This window comes from Balaenoptera physalus (assembly GCF_965194825.1).
Source record: "Balaenoptera physalus genome assembly, chromosome: 6".
Taxonomy (NCBI): domain Eukaryota; kingdom Metazoa; phylum Chordata; class Mammalia; order Artiodactyla; family Balaenopteridae; genus Balaenoptera; species Balaenoptera physalus.
In genome coordinates this window covers 51,457,687-51,472,905 of record NC_138885.1, presented here as the reverse complement: position 1 = coordinate 51,472,905, position 15,219 = coordinate 51,457,687, and the positions used below count along the sequence as shown (strand labels likewise).

The 15,219-nt window shown below is 36.5% G+C and overlaps 1 protein-coding gene across 5 annotated transcripts in view; it reads right to left on the bottom strand.

Moving 5' to 3' along the window:
- Positions 1–15,219, bottom strand: part of GPD2 (glycerol-3-phosphate dehydrogenase 2) — a 144,926-nt gene that overhangs the window by 31,191 nt on the left and 98,516 nt on the right. For all 5 annotated transcript variants that reach the window (XM_082464997.1, XM_082464998.1, XM_082464996.1 and 2 more), the window contains exons 7-9: positions 11,617–11,781; positions 10,644–10,788; positions 3,995–4,188 (exon numbers count right to left, since the gene is read on the bottom strand). In XM_082464997.1, coding sequence (XP_082321123.1) covers positions 3,995–4,188; positions 10,644–10,788; positions 11,617–11,781 — 504 coding nt within the window. The remainder of the gene's footprint in view (positions 1–3,994; positions 4,189–10,643; positions 10,789–11,616; positions 11,782–15,219) is intronic.

Below are 15,219 nucleotides of genomic sequence, written 5' to 3'. Positions count from 1 at the left end.
TTTTTTCTCAAGGATATAGCCATTTGGGGAGGCTCAGAAACTGTTGTCAGAATTTTACTTATTCATCCACTTAATAAATCCTTTTAAAATGATTAGTTCAACCCTGGTGAATACAAACCATTTCAAAAGTATTTCCTCTAGGATCTACACAAATTTTTTATTTTTTAAATCTGTAGAGAAGACTGCTTGGCCCAAGGGATTGGTTATGAGAAATGAAACCTCCTCTACTTTAACATTCAAATCCAAATAAGGCCAGTCGAGAGCAAAGGTCACTATCATTTTGAAGGTGTCTGGCAGCTTCCATGAAATGAACTGAGAGGCTTAATCCACTCCCTAGTGGATATAATATCACATCATGAGACAAACCCAGGACTACCAATTGGAATACTGCATAATATTTAGAAGCACAAGTATTAGAGCTAGACTGACTTGCATTCAATATCATGGCTCCAACATGAATGAGCTATGGGAAGGAAACAAAGTCACTGGGCCTCAGTTTCTTCATCTATAAAATGGGAATCACAAAATAAAACTAAAAAGGTTGTTACGAGGAATCAGAGATAATGTAAGCAATATGCTTAGCAGAGTGTGTAGCATAAAAAGTGCTCAGTAACAGTAGAGCTTTAAAAAATAAAGCATGCATAACCCACTGCAGACAAATGGAGAGATTAAACTATGTGTAGCAACAGCATGTAGTCAAAAAAACTGAATGGTGCCTGAAGCTGAGTTTCTCTTTCACATTTCATCAGTATAGAAGAGAGTATTGGGTTTCACCAAAATTCCTTGGAAAAAATACAAATTTGAATGTCTTTACTTTAGATATAGACATACTCTAGCTAACTAGCACTCTACCAAGACGGAGGGTAATTCATCATATACTCTGAGGCCTTCAGTCCAGTAGAAATAAGAATGAAAAGAAACCATAAAGAATCATTGCTGATTCATTGCTTTTAAAAGGATAAGTTGATAAGTAAGAAAGGTGTGATAGAGGGTGAGCACCGGGAAATAAACGAAGTACACGAAAGAGCTGTCACTTCTGCTTTTACCCTGGATATTTGCTACCTGGAGAATTTGTCATCTCAAGAGTCCCGAGAGCACCAGAGGAAAAGCCTGATTTACGGTGTTCACATATTAATTTCATTCCGCTTTTACCAAAAATCAAAACTGACAAAAACTCTTTGTTAGTTTCACCAATTAACCTGACTACCAAAAGGTATGTTAACCGAAAAGACCTCTGTAGACCAAGCAGGTCCCAGCAGGTATTACCAAGTCTCCTACCTATTAATAAGCAGGATAAAAGTGATGGGTACAGGCTCAATCTCTGCTCCAGTCCAAGGCTCTTTTCACTGATGGAAATCTCCACCCACGATATGGACACAGCAGCCTTTTGGAACCTACACCTGTTCCCAGCACATCCCGTATAAGCAGTTAGATTTCTCGATAGTGCATTTGAACTTTAAGAATTTGGAAACTGTCAACTATAGCTCTCTGCTCTTGAATTAATTTGATTTCTTGCCCTAACAATCTAAACTTCCTGTTCTTATGGCCCAATATAAACCCACTTTTAACAAATATCATACCCAGGTAAATGTGAAATGAAGCAAGATTCATTAACAATAATCAATACATTAAAATACAATCATACCCAGATGAAGCTCCTCCTACTTTGCAAAAGGTGAAAAAAAAAGCTGAAATTGAAATGCATTTTGAGTACTTAAGTATGGATATTAAACAGGGCATGACTATTTCTTAAACAACTATGTTTGAGTGTTGTGTGTGTGTGTGTGTGAAAGAGTATAAATTTAGCCACACAGATTTCAATTATGTGCATTTAATACATTTATACTATTATTATAGCTATCCAAAGAGAATCTACTCAAAATGAAATTACATCCATTATTTGAAATTAGAAGAAACTAAAACTATACAATATGGATCAATCAATTAAACTAGGAGAATCCCCTAAACCATTTTTTAAAGCAGTTTGTTTGTCTGTAAATGTGTGATCACATAATGAAAAAAATTCTTTAGGGAAAAAGGACTCATAGATGCTAGTGAGTCACCTTAAGACAAAAAATGTGTCTTTGCATGTCCTCCATTGAAGCCAGCATTAGAGGAGATTCCTGACATAAACAGATGAAGACTAGTTTCAAAAATCTTAAACTTTCTACCTTAATATAGAAAGATTTTCGAATTGCTACCAGCATCAAAAACCCTGAAAGCACCTATTACTAATTCATTTTGATTTAAAACAATCATGAGTGGCATACCAGATATATAACAAGCTTTGTAACTGAATAAAGAATCCTTACCCGTAAGGAGCTCCAAGTAAGAATATATCTTAGACTATTACCTATTGTATAATGTTGTGATATACTGGACCAGCATTCTAGGGGACTACAAAAGATAGCTGGCTTCTGAAGTATAAATAGTATTTTGCCAAAATGAGAAGTTGGGGGAAAGGACATCCCAGAGCAAGACTTCAACCTAAGTAAACAAGGCATGAAGGTTTAAAAGTGCATGACCTGGGGCTTCCCTGATGGCGCAGTGGTTGAGAGTCTGCCTGCCAATGAAGGGGACACGGGTTTGAGCCCTGGTCTGGGAAGATCCCACATGCCGCGGAGCAACTAGGCCCGTGAGCCACAATTACTGAGCCTGCACGTCTGGAGCCTGTGCTCCGCAACAGGAGAGGCCGCGACAGTGAGAGGTTAGCGCTCCATGATGAAGAGTGGCCCCCGCTCTCCGCAACTAGAGGAAGTCCTCGCATAGAAGAAAAAAAAGAAGACCCAACACAGCCAAAAATAAATACATAAATTAATTTTTTTAAAAAAAGTGCATGACCTGATTTGGAAATAGTAAGTAATGCAATATGATTAAACTATTGAATGCACGTAAGTGGAGTAGTTGAATATAAACCTGCAAAGACAAGTCGTGGAAAGCCTTAGATTCCATATGAGATAGTTTAAAATTTTTCCTGAAGTTAATGATGAGATATCAAAGGGATATTTTTGTGCAGGGAAGTGATGATCAGAACTGTGTTTTAGAGAGTTCTGATGGAAGGACCAGACTGGGTGAGGAGAGAGACCTAATATATGGAAGCAAGTTAGGGGGCCAGTGCAACGCTTTAAGTGAAAAGTGACACAGGTGTGACCCAGAGTAATGAAAGTGAGAGGGGATTTACAGGATACTTCAGAGTGAGCATTGATGGGAGTTGGAGTGGATGTGGAAAGAGAAGGATCAGCAAAGAGAAGCATGCCATTTCTAGCCTGGGTGACTAGTTGGATGATGAGGCTATTAACTGAGATAGGAAATAATGTTGGGAAACTTCTGAAACTAGCACGGATTTAAAAGAAATGCATTATACCATCTATGTCCACTGGAGAAAATGCTATGGCATCCAAGTTAAAAGAAGGTACTATGACATCCAAGTTAAAAGAAAGCATGCTCAGGTTAGCACTGGAAAGAAGAAAACTTTGGCTTTTTCAATTAAAACAAGTATACTTATTCTTCTTAGCTAAATCCACTGTCAGTACTCCAGTTTCCACATAATAACAGCTCACTAAATTTCTTAGAACACATACCTCTATCCTCTCATTTCTCTGATTAATTATTTCCTATGGGTATCCTAGATCTGTAAATCAGATCTTCCCAAGCTCTAGAAATTAAATAGTGATGCAAACATTTCATACTCTTCTGGAAGAGCAGATGGGTGTTTAGAGCTCCCATAACAGCACTCCAATCTTGCCATTAGAAAGGACCAGAAAAGGACGGTATGTGTTTCATACGGATGCGGAAAGTAGAGGGGAAAAAGGCAACTTCTTCCTACTGTGTTATAACTTGGCCCTCATAAACCTTCCAGAAGAAGTGGTCAGCACATAAGAGTTAGAGGCGGCCAGGTGTGAAGATGAGTCAGACTGGACACATGGCAGTTACCCAGTGAGAGCTGGAATGGTTTGGGACATATAAAAGTGGGAGGATAAACTTCATAAGTTACCTTCAACGTCACAACTCAAGTAGTTACGCACTTCATTCAAAATGAAGTTGATGTCTTCTTCGGAAGGAATAGGATGGTGTGTGACGTCAGTTGGAGTGTCAGTAGTGCCAGCGATAGTCATCTTTTGCCAGGGTAAGAAGAAAATAACTCGCCCATCACTGGTCGCTGGGTCAAGAAGTCCCATGCTCTCTGGGCTGGGATAAAAAGAAGGGTCATATATTTCTGAAATTAGCCGAAGTTTGCTCTTAATCTGCATTCTAAAAACTATTTTATTCACTAATTCTCATATAAACAAACAAGAAACACATGAACTGTTACTTTTATTGCCACTACCCTAATCTAGAAATTCCTAAAAGAAAAAATAATTCTGGTAACACAAAAGGAATGGGGCAAGTGTGATAATAATAATAATATTCCACAGCAGAACTCAGGCCTCCCCACTCAGTAATGCAAGGTAAATTAAGTAAGTGGACTTCAATTTCCAGTTGTTTGGGTTTTTATATCCCTTGGACCATTCACATCAGATAATGTCAGCAGGATAAATGTCTATAATTTCTTTCATGATGGTCAATGAAGGATAGCTCTTCAACCTTTTCTCAAGTCTATGAAAAGTATTTTCCTGGGACATTTGACATCTGGCACGTCTTTCAGTTTAAGGTCTCAGAAGTACATGAGAAAAGTGAAGGGTCTAACTTTCTAGAAACTAAAATGTAATCAAAAAGTTCTTTACTCTGTTGTGCCTGAATAAGCTTGTACCACTTCACCAAATATGAGATTTCTTACTTTATTTCAATTTTACAGAAATCTCAAGAAGCGCATCCATGAGAAAAGGGCTCAGTTTTCTACTACTACCTAAATAACAGTGTACTGGGATATAAGGTCAAAAAGGAGAGTAATATCTTAGCAATGAAAATCTTTAAATAGGCAGAAGATGCTGGTGTATTATGCTGCTAAATCAAGGTTCAAGGACGCCTCTTCTGACAGACTATGTAAAACCTTCAAAAATGTTAATCAAGAATTTTTCTAATACCTACTTAGTATTCTAAAACCAAATTGTGAAACACACTTGAAAGAACAGGCAAGTGTAAATAAACGTTAACAAAATCTGTTCAGCTCTATTATTAAATCATTAGAAACTCTTGTTTTAATGTATCCACGAACCATTCTAAAATTGTGGAGGTCCTGCTAAAGCAGTAGAAGGAATCTGCAAGTGTCCCTTTTAAACAGTTGAACACTACTGATCTTCAGACAGCTGTTTCAATTTGACTGAACTCTCATAAGGAGCCAATGTTAAAGGTATTTTCTGTGAATATATTTTTAGCTTCTATTAATAACATTTCTTGAATAGGAAATATAATTCTATTTGGTTTCAAGAAATCCCTCTTAAACCCACATATTTTAAAGGGCATACGGTCAACTATTTATGCTTATCATTCCCTTAAAATTAAAAAAAAAAAATGAAACTCAGATTCAAATGTGTAAGGATGAGAGTCTAAATACTGTTTAAAAGCAAAACAAAAATGGCTTTTTCATGAAAAAGAAACCTACAGTCAGCTTAGCTAATATATCTTCTTCATTTAAACCATAAGGAGTACTAATATTTCTTTGCAAAGACCCATCAGCCCCATGAAATGCCTGCCATGTCCACACAGCCTTGCAGAAAGAAATCACTATCTGCAGCCTACATGAGACACAGGAGAGAACAGGCCTCAGTTATTCTATTTAGCACATGCAAAAAGCACCACAGAAGTGTGTCAATCATTTAAACCTTCAGCTAAGATCTCATCTTCACTCAGGGTTACTTACAGGAAATAATTTTACTTTTTAAAAATACATTGAAAACTACAAATATGGAGTATTTTCAGTCTCTGTATGCCTATATTTTTTTCTTTGTATTTGCCATAAAACTCTCTAAAGATCTTAAAAGAAACTAGTTAAAATATGTTTTGTAAGCACCTAATTTGATCCTGGGTTGATATGCCCTTAGATTAAATAAGTCACTTTGTGATTAGAAAGTAACTCATGAGTTCAAACTTTTAATTTGGTAAATAGTGCTATATTGAAACAAAAGGATAAATTCCATATTCTAATATTTAAGGAACAAATTACATGTTGGTATATTTTATATATCATCATTTTATGGACCAGATATCATATTATGTGTCTAACTCAATAAACTTGATCAACATCAGCATAAAATTATAATATTCAGCAACTGAGACATGAAATGCTGTTAGAAAAGCACAACTCCTGAATCTTTTAAAATCTTTCAGTGCAATAAAAAGCAGTTTAAAGGGTGAATGTGATGGTTACCAACACACACATAACTGGACCCTGTAGAGAATCAACTGCTTAAGTGAAGACATATGTGTCAAACATAAAATTAACAAGCACAGAGGGAAGCCAAAGCTATTAATGAATGGTATAAAAATTTAAGAATCCACTTGGAAATACCTCTCATCGGTTCTAAATTACCTAATTCATAACTCACCCTTAGGGAAAAGTTTGTTTTCTTACAAATGATTAATTCTGCAAGGTGGCACAAAAGTTTGAAAATGACTATCAACTATAGTGATGGTATATACAATGCGGTGAGGCATAGGTCTTTTCTCAATATGTATAATTCACTTGACATCAGCAGGAAAAGCTGGCTGCTAATTTACGTGTGTGTCTAGGATTAGATCTAATGAACATTTTTCTCATGCAGACCATTGCCGTCCTGAAGTACCCTTATTTAAACTGAAATCAATTTATTGTTAACTACTTAGCAATCAGTGTTGGAGCTAGCAGTATGCACACACGTTATAGAAAAAAAATTGACCTTTCGTCAGCAATAAAAAGCATCTGTAGGCTAAAAGGAGGAGATGATTATTTTCATGTATTTCAGTCATTTGGTGTATTGCTGCTGCTTTTGTAAGAGCATCTACCCACAACTCTGATGAAAATTCCAGATTTGCTCTTAATGCCTTCTTAATGTTCTTAGTGCCTTCAAAAGTAAATGATTTCTGTGTGTTGAGTTTTATGAAATTAAAACAATCCAGAATGAGAGAAAGAGAGAGAGAGAGAGAAAGCTGCTACCATGGCACAAGATAATTCCACATGTGGAATGTTAGTTAGGGTCATAACAAGCTTAATAAATTCCATAAAGATACCCTGAAAATAGCCCAACAGGATACACTGCATACCTGGTCCTCACTCTCCATTTAGCCGCCTAAAGTCAATAAATCAGTGGCTCCTGAACTCGTTGCATTGCCAAACTGATCAGGTTCTACTTGAAATGCTAGGCCTTAAGTTATTATCAGCTGGTTTATAGGGCAGCACCAGAAGGTCTGACTCGTCTCTGAGGACCTAGTAGAACCCTTGAGTTATAATTGTTGAGTGAGATTGAGAAATCCAGAGAACCATTTCAGGCTGAGATCTCCTGACCCCAACCCACCCAAGACAATGACTTGATATGGAAAGTAAAACATCCCTCTGGGATGCCAGCGATACAGCTGCTCAAGGTCAGTGCTGAAAGAGGGACCAAACGCTTAACCTAGGCTGTAATCCCAAACCAAGGGACTCATCTGAAACAGAGCCTGAACAGGAACTGGGCTGCCAGACCACTCCTCTAAGGTTTCCCACACGATGTGTAGTGGTTGTAGTTCAAGGTGCTAAAAATGGAGATATTAATTCCTCCCAAAGTAGAATGAGATCACCTACTGCATCTTAGACTGAAATAGACCCAGCTGTGACTAACACTTTCATGACTTATAGGCAGGGGCCCAAAGCTAATGCCTAATTTTTAGGATTAAGAAAGGTATTCTGTTTTGAAAATACTATTATACATGCAGGTGATATATATTTATATTTCTTAAAAACCACCTATCTGCTCTGTTATTAGCATATTATAAAGCATAGTACAGGACATATGTGTAGCACGACTTCCTTCATGAAAAAAAACTTAAAAGGATATACATTTGTGCAAATATAAACACAAAATTTTATGGAAGGAATCGGAAGGAAGTGTTATCAAAAACTGAAGTTGGGGGCATGAGGAAAAGAGGGAGGCTTTCACTTTTCTTTTTATGTCTTTCTATTTTTCTATAGTGATTATTTTTGTTTATTTTTGTCTACAGGGGTTATCTTGGCAGTAAAATGAAGAATCACATTTTGTTTTTATATTTTAATATCTATATATTTAAAATTGCCTTATAGGTATTATATTAAAATTTTAATTAAAAAAAGCAACAATCTCAATTTGGGCAAGTTATCACAAAAAAGTTAGTAGGATTCATTCAAAAAATATTTACTGGTCACTATTATGTGCCAGATAATATACCAGGAGCTGGGGATATATCAGTCAAGAAAACAGATAAAAAGTAAATAAAGAATCATTGTCAAAATGTATACAAATAGGTACTATCGTGAGATAAGAAACCAGAAGCTGAAATGAGCAGCTTCCCAAAGTCACAGAGTTAGCAAGAGGTAAAGTGATGAACAAGCCAGGAAGTTCTTTACCAAGGTATCACCTGAAGTTACTCTTCATACTGTCTTTGTCTATGTACTGGAAAGAGCAGAATGCCTTCCCATTTTAATGATAGGCAAACTAAGGTTTGCAGAATAAAATGGCTTGTCGCAAACAATGTCATTATTAAGTGGCAGAAATAACACAGGGAATAATACAGAATACTAATAAGTGTCCTCTGACATCATGCGACAATAGTGAAGAAGATACGAAACAGAATGTACAGGAAAATATGTTGAATCAAGTAAGATCTAAACAAATATAAGGATTATGTTGATGTGTGTGTCTATAGTTTAGGTATTACATCTGTACTCTACGAAACGTTAAAAAAAACAACTCCAAAAAACTGACAAACTAGCTGGCCTTGCATATTTTTACCCAACACAAAATAAATGTATATAATTGGGTCTGGAACTAGTTTTGAAAACTTCTCTATATACAAAAAACATTTGCAACATGTACATATATTTACTTCTCTCCTTTTCATTTGAACTAAACTTCTCTTAGCAGTTTTTAAAACTCTATTAAGCACCACTGCATAAGTTTTTATTATTGAGACTGGAAGCACCTTGGTTTCTCCAGTCCTAAGTGAAAATACTAATGACTGTCTACCAATTACACGTAGACATTTAGGAAATGACAAAGAAACCTTGGAAGCTGGTGGATAAGAAATTTCATTAATATTCCTCTTGGTAGAAGTGTAATATCTTTCTCATTAGAAGTGTGTTTGGTACAATTAGGTATATCTTGGACTCTCTTCAAGAAGACTTAGTTACTGGAAAACTGATAATTAATAAGGCAGTATCATCTATTACATAGCAGGATAGCATTCTAGAAGAATGCAGATATTAAATGAAATATCATGGATCTGTACATCTGTTTTATCAAATATGAAAAATGTATATATCTTTTATGGAAAGTTATTAAAATATGGAAGAGATAGCTCTCATCCTAACCACATTACCTAGAAATTACCTTTTTACCCATAATCACATCACCTAGAGATAATCACCATTGGTATTTAACATATTTCTTTTAATCTCTTTTCTATATACTTATATAATGCTTAGATCGTGTTACACATACAATCTTGTATCCTCCATTCTAAACTAACATTGTATCACTAGCGTTTTCTTAGGACACTAATGTTATTTATAATTATAATTTTTAATGAACATATAATACTCCCTTGTGCAGGTACACCATAATTTACTTATCCATTCTCCTAAGGTTAGAAACTGAAGTGGTTTGTAATATTTCTCAACTACAAATAATGTCTTAATGAATACCTTGAGCATCAATCATTATTTCACAGAATTATGTACTAGTTTGCCTATTAGATTTACCACATGTGGAAATAAAAATGTTCCATACTCAGCATAGACACACGAATTTTTCCCCAGATGTCTTGAAATGTACATGAGAGGTAATAATTATCAATTTCTTAGTTAGGATCATATAAATGTTTCTTTTCTAATTTATTAAAAATAAAAAAATATTAAAAATTCAAACACACACAAAAATCTCAGTTTCACGTCCATCACCTAACTTTTAAATGATTTTCAATTAATAGCTGTTCTTATTTCACCTCTATCTGTTTCTCTACCTGTGATTATCTTTGTTAATATGATAAATCAGAAATAATAACCAATTTTTACTTGCTATAGTATTTTTCAAAACACATTTCAAAAGTTATAAACAAGAATACTTGAGTGGTCCTCATTTTCAGATTCTTCATAAGCAAATCTGGGTATTTTATGAAATTAACTTTTTAGTGTCTTAATGAAAATGTCCTTTATGGACATTTTTGAAAAATTATTTTTAGGGTTTTAATGAAAATTAAAATTCAAAAATAGTAAGGCTTAGCCTCTGATGATAAGTACACTGAAAAAAGTACAAAAATAGATCCCAAATCACTAACTCATAGAAAGGAGTATTGCCATAAAAGCTAAGAAATACACAAGCCTGGTTTGTATTTTGTGCTTTGGAAGAGTTTTTTTTTTTTTTTTACACATTTCTTCTCATTTTGAACAGTGAGCTAGACCATCTATTAGTAAGAAAGGTGTGCTACAAGAATAAATGTAGACCATTTCTTGCGGCCCTCGTTCTCTGACGACGATGGCCGAGTGGGAACGCGGGTACCTGTAATAACCAGGCATCACGATGTGGACGCCAGCACTGGGCTGGCAGATAGCTGCGGCATCCTTATCATCCATTTTGCGCACGATGTCTGTGAAAGGTCCCGTGGCATTGATAACACACTTGGCTCTTACATCAAATTCCTCCCCTGTGAAAGAAAGCAGCGTCAATCACACACCCCGTTCGTTTCTCTGCTCACTGACGCTTTGGATTATTAATTCATCTCTTAACTTAACCTATGGTGGAGTATACTGTATGCCACACTAAGTGACACGGGCAACCAGAGTCATTGAGAAGCCACACAAAAGGTGTGCATGTGAGTAAATTTATTGAAACCAAGTCCAAACCACAGGAAGAAAAACATGCCACTTTTTCATTTCAGCTCTCATTCTAGTTTGCAAAATGCCCGGCATTAAAGTGCCAAATAGGAAGAAAGCGAGTAAATTAGCCGCTTTCTCCTTAAAACTCAAATGTGTGAGCAGTGTTGCCGTGAGATGATATATTTCACAGTGCTGGTTTTGAAGGAAACGATGTAATTTTGAACCTTCGCCCACACGGCCATAGAACTGGACGGGCATGAAAATCTCACCAAAGTTAAAGTGATTGACTTTAACGACATGTAAACGCACTGCTTATGTCACCTAAATGATACTCTGAAACTTGGCACATTAGTGAATTTTCTTAATAACATGTTCTTGTAAAGAAAACAGAATGCATTCATAGCTGTGGGAATTTTGTGGGCATTTATTATTATCATGATCATCATTATTGTTTAACACAAAGAGGAAAAATTGCCAGGTCCTACAAGGGAAAATTTTCATGTGAAACCAGTCATTGTTGACAATAAGGAATATAATTAATAGGACTCTGAAATCTCGCTTCAATAAAAGAGAAGTGACAGAAAAATTATCGTTCAGTCTTTATATAGGCAAGGCAAGATGCTAGGAAATCCCTCCCTGCCTGAGCCTTCGCATACCTGTGAGCACGTCCTTGCACCGCGCACCGCTCACGCGCTCTTTCCCTGTCTGGGGGTCTGTCTTCTTGAGCAAGCTCACGACCTCCATGTAATTGGCCGTGGCAGCCCCATACCTGGCAGCAGTGAGAGCAATGGCAAGGTTCATCCGTGCGTCGTTGTGTTGTCCTGCAGCAGGGGAAAGCATCAGAGGAGGGACGGGAGTCACCTCGAGCCACAGACTGGTGGTACAGAAGTGTGTCACAACAGATATGTCACATCTGTCCCTGTCTCCCAGAATATACATGATGGCTAGTCAGCTCTATAGGGCATTATTTGAAAATACATGGTCGTTCTCGGTCAGGCATTTACCTGCCATTTCTGCAAGTGCACTCTGTGTACCACAAAAGGACGAAAAATCTCCCTTTTCTACAGAGCTCACATCAATTATTTGAAAGTTAAGAAATAAGTAAGTATTCTCTCAGTTTGGGAACATATGTATATGTCAGACTTTTCCTAATACAGAAAACCCGTATGCAAGAAAGTGAAGAAATTCAAAACTTCAGAATATTTGACACCCCAACTGGTGCTGATGAACAATTTTTATGAATATGTTCTCTATCTAATATTCAAAATCAAGAGCTTAATCTTCCACAGAGAATCTCTCAGTATTCTATAAAAGGATTTTTCTTGGTTAGAATTTTGATCAGAGCCCCTTAAAATGTAACACTTTTTTTAATCGTACATAAAAGGTAAGAAATTAAGCAGGGCAAAATTTAATTACAGAACAATTCCTACCTGTATTGTTAAAGATTTATTGCTGAAAAATCCTAGTTAAAGAAAACTAAGGGGGAGGCGAAGGGGGGAAAGATGATTAATCACTTTAAAATACTGGCATCACTAGAGACTTTTTCTATTTATTATTGCCAGTGGAGTTAACGCTGACCAGGAAGAATTACTCTACAGCACAGGGGCCAGGTTCTCTGTGCCCTGAATAATTAATTACCCAGGGCTAGATGTATTGAAGCAGTGTTCAAATTCCCACACATTGGGATCAGTTCTATCAAGATAATACTGATAAAGGGATGAATTTATAATGGATATTGTTGTTGATTTATGTTGCCAGCATACCAAACATTTAGTATAAATGTTTTATGTAAAGTTTCTTCCTTGTGATTCAGTCTGCACAGGGCCAGAAGCACTACACAGGTAATCGGTTCCAGCTAAAAGGGCACAGTTATAAAGAGAGGATCAATGACAGGGTTCTGCCGCCCCTCCCCACAAACATCTTATTCTAGAACCGCTAAACTAACGCAATCAGCCAAGAACCTTTCCCTCAAAATTAAAGCCTCTATCAAGTGGAGAACGTACGTTAAAACTCAACATGCAAAATAAGGAGTTATTTTATCCAAAAATTAATAGAATGAAAGTAGAAGAAAACAACAGCAGCAGCAGCTGAACTATGAGTGGGAAGAAAGAAGGGTAGCATTTCTATCAATTTCAACTCAGCACAAACCTAAAGATGCTAATAGTCAGTAGGTACATTTAAGGTTAAGTTTAAGAAACTCACTTTTATTCACGTAGGGCTCATTTAATATTGGAATATGCTTCACAAACAGTCCAAAGAAACAAAATAAAAACTCTTCTCTTTAAACTAAAGAGATTATAGATCTTCTCTTTAAACTAAAGAGATTACACGTCTAAACTGAAGGAAGTACTCATCCCACCCAATCTTTCTAGTGAATTTATGTACATAATAATGAAACACCCTACGGGTAGTACAAGAAATCCAAGTCATGTTCCTATGGTAGGGGAACTCTCACCCATCCAAGTGCGCCTTGATTTACACACAGGACGGTTCTCTGGAAAGTTACGTGAAAATCAACTATTTTAAATCCTATATGATGTCACTGTTCAAAGGAACCAGGCAGAAAGCCCACTTATTAAATGACAGATCCCTTTGTAAAGTGGCATTATCTATTTACATGATCATCTGGTAATGAAACTCTAACTTTTGAAAATACAAAATCTTTCTTTTAATACCTTTCTAAGTTATAAAATCTCATTGGAGCAGTATTGGTATAGTTCATCAAGCTCTACTGTTTCCGTACTAAGATATACCTCCCTAATTAGCTTCCAAATCCCAATACTTTTGAAGGTAAACAAGATAAACCTCAGTTAAAAGTGTGAGGTGGAAACAAGTTCCCTTGGTCCTTATTTTGCATGCCCACCCAGATACCTAGCAGCATCTGCCTTGACTCTAATCAAAAATGTTACTTATTTATGAAGGCCCTCACCTGCCAAAATTCTCCTACTGCCTTTATTCTACTATAGAGGGTTGTCAAATTATTTACAACTCCCTGAACGTCCATGTCACTTCACACCTTCTTGCCTTTGTCCACACTAATTCTTTTGGCTGGAAAACCATTCTGGAAGCTCTGGACAGCTCCTATTCCTGTCTCATGAGCTGATTCAATACCTCCCATGAAGACTCTCCTTATCTGTGTTGCATCCCTCCAAGGCCAAGTTGTTCATTCCACCTTCTGCATCAACACTGTACCTTGTACAAACCATTTTTATAGTCTTTATGATACTAGTCATCCCTGTATCCATCGACTTAAAAAAAAATAATAAGCCTTGGTTATGAGTCAGGCACTGTAAAAAATGCAAGGAACCCAGTGGTGAGAAAGATACAGAGAGATCTCGGTTCTCCTGGAAGTAGTATCCCACTGTAATTACTATATATATGATTTCCATCTCCTCAGCCCAGTCATGGGAAGGCAGGGTCTTACTTGTTCATCTTTTCTTTTCCTCATTAGTACCAAGCACAGAACAGGCACCCAGTAAGTGTTAAGTTTAGCCAAATTCCATTCCATGTGTTAAATAAACAGGTTTATTTATAGTCTTAGATTTATAGTCTTCTAGATTTATAGAAATCTTATATAATTATATAAAATTTTATAGTCCTTATAGATTTATAGTATTATCTCTAACTATAGAATGGAATGCTTTGTCTCAAGTTAAAAAAAATTTCAGACATCAGTAAGTTGGTGGCAATAAATTTGAAGGGAGCAGGGAAACCCCAGAAATGTGTAAAATCTTAACTTAAACCCAAGTTAGCCCTTATATATAAGTTGAATAAGTGGGACAGAAAGAGAAATGGATATGAATGATTCCCTCAAGACTTAACCCTCAAGTTGCCCTTTGCTCTGAAGGGGAATACAAACACAGTTATTATAAGCTCCTAAAAATTGAGGAGTTAAGTAATTTGACTTCTCTCTTGGCCCAGGAGCTCACACCTCTACCCAGAAGTCCCCTCTTTGCAGACATTCAGCTTAATTCATTTACCTGCTTGGATTCAGGGCAGACCTCCCCCTCCCCAACCCACATTAAATTCACCCTTTACCCTGAGATACCCAGATGCTCGCAGTGTATGCTTCCTGTGATAAGTGGTATATTTTCACTATTCTTAACTAAATCCCCCCCAACTCCCTTTCCTGACATTTTGAAAGGTATCTATATGCCTCCTGTAATTTTATTTCTGGAGTAAAAAGGTTTTGACAACACTGCATGTCATTGGAATGCCAAACAATAATCTCAACTCCCCCACCCAATTGATCTGCTTAT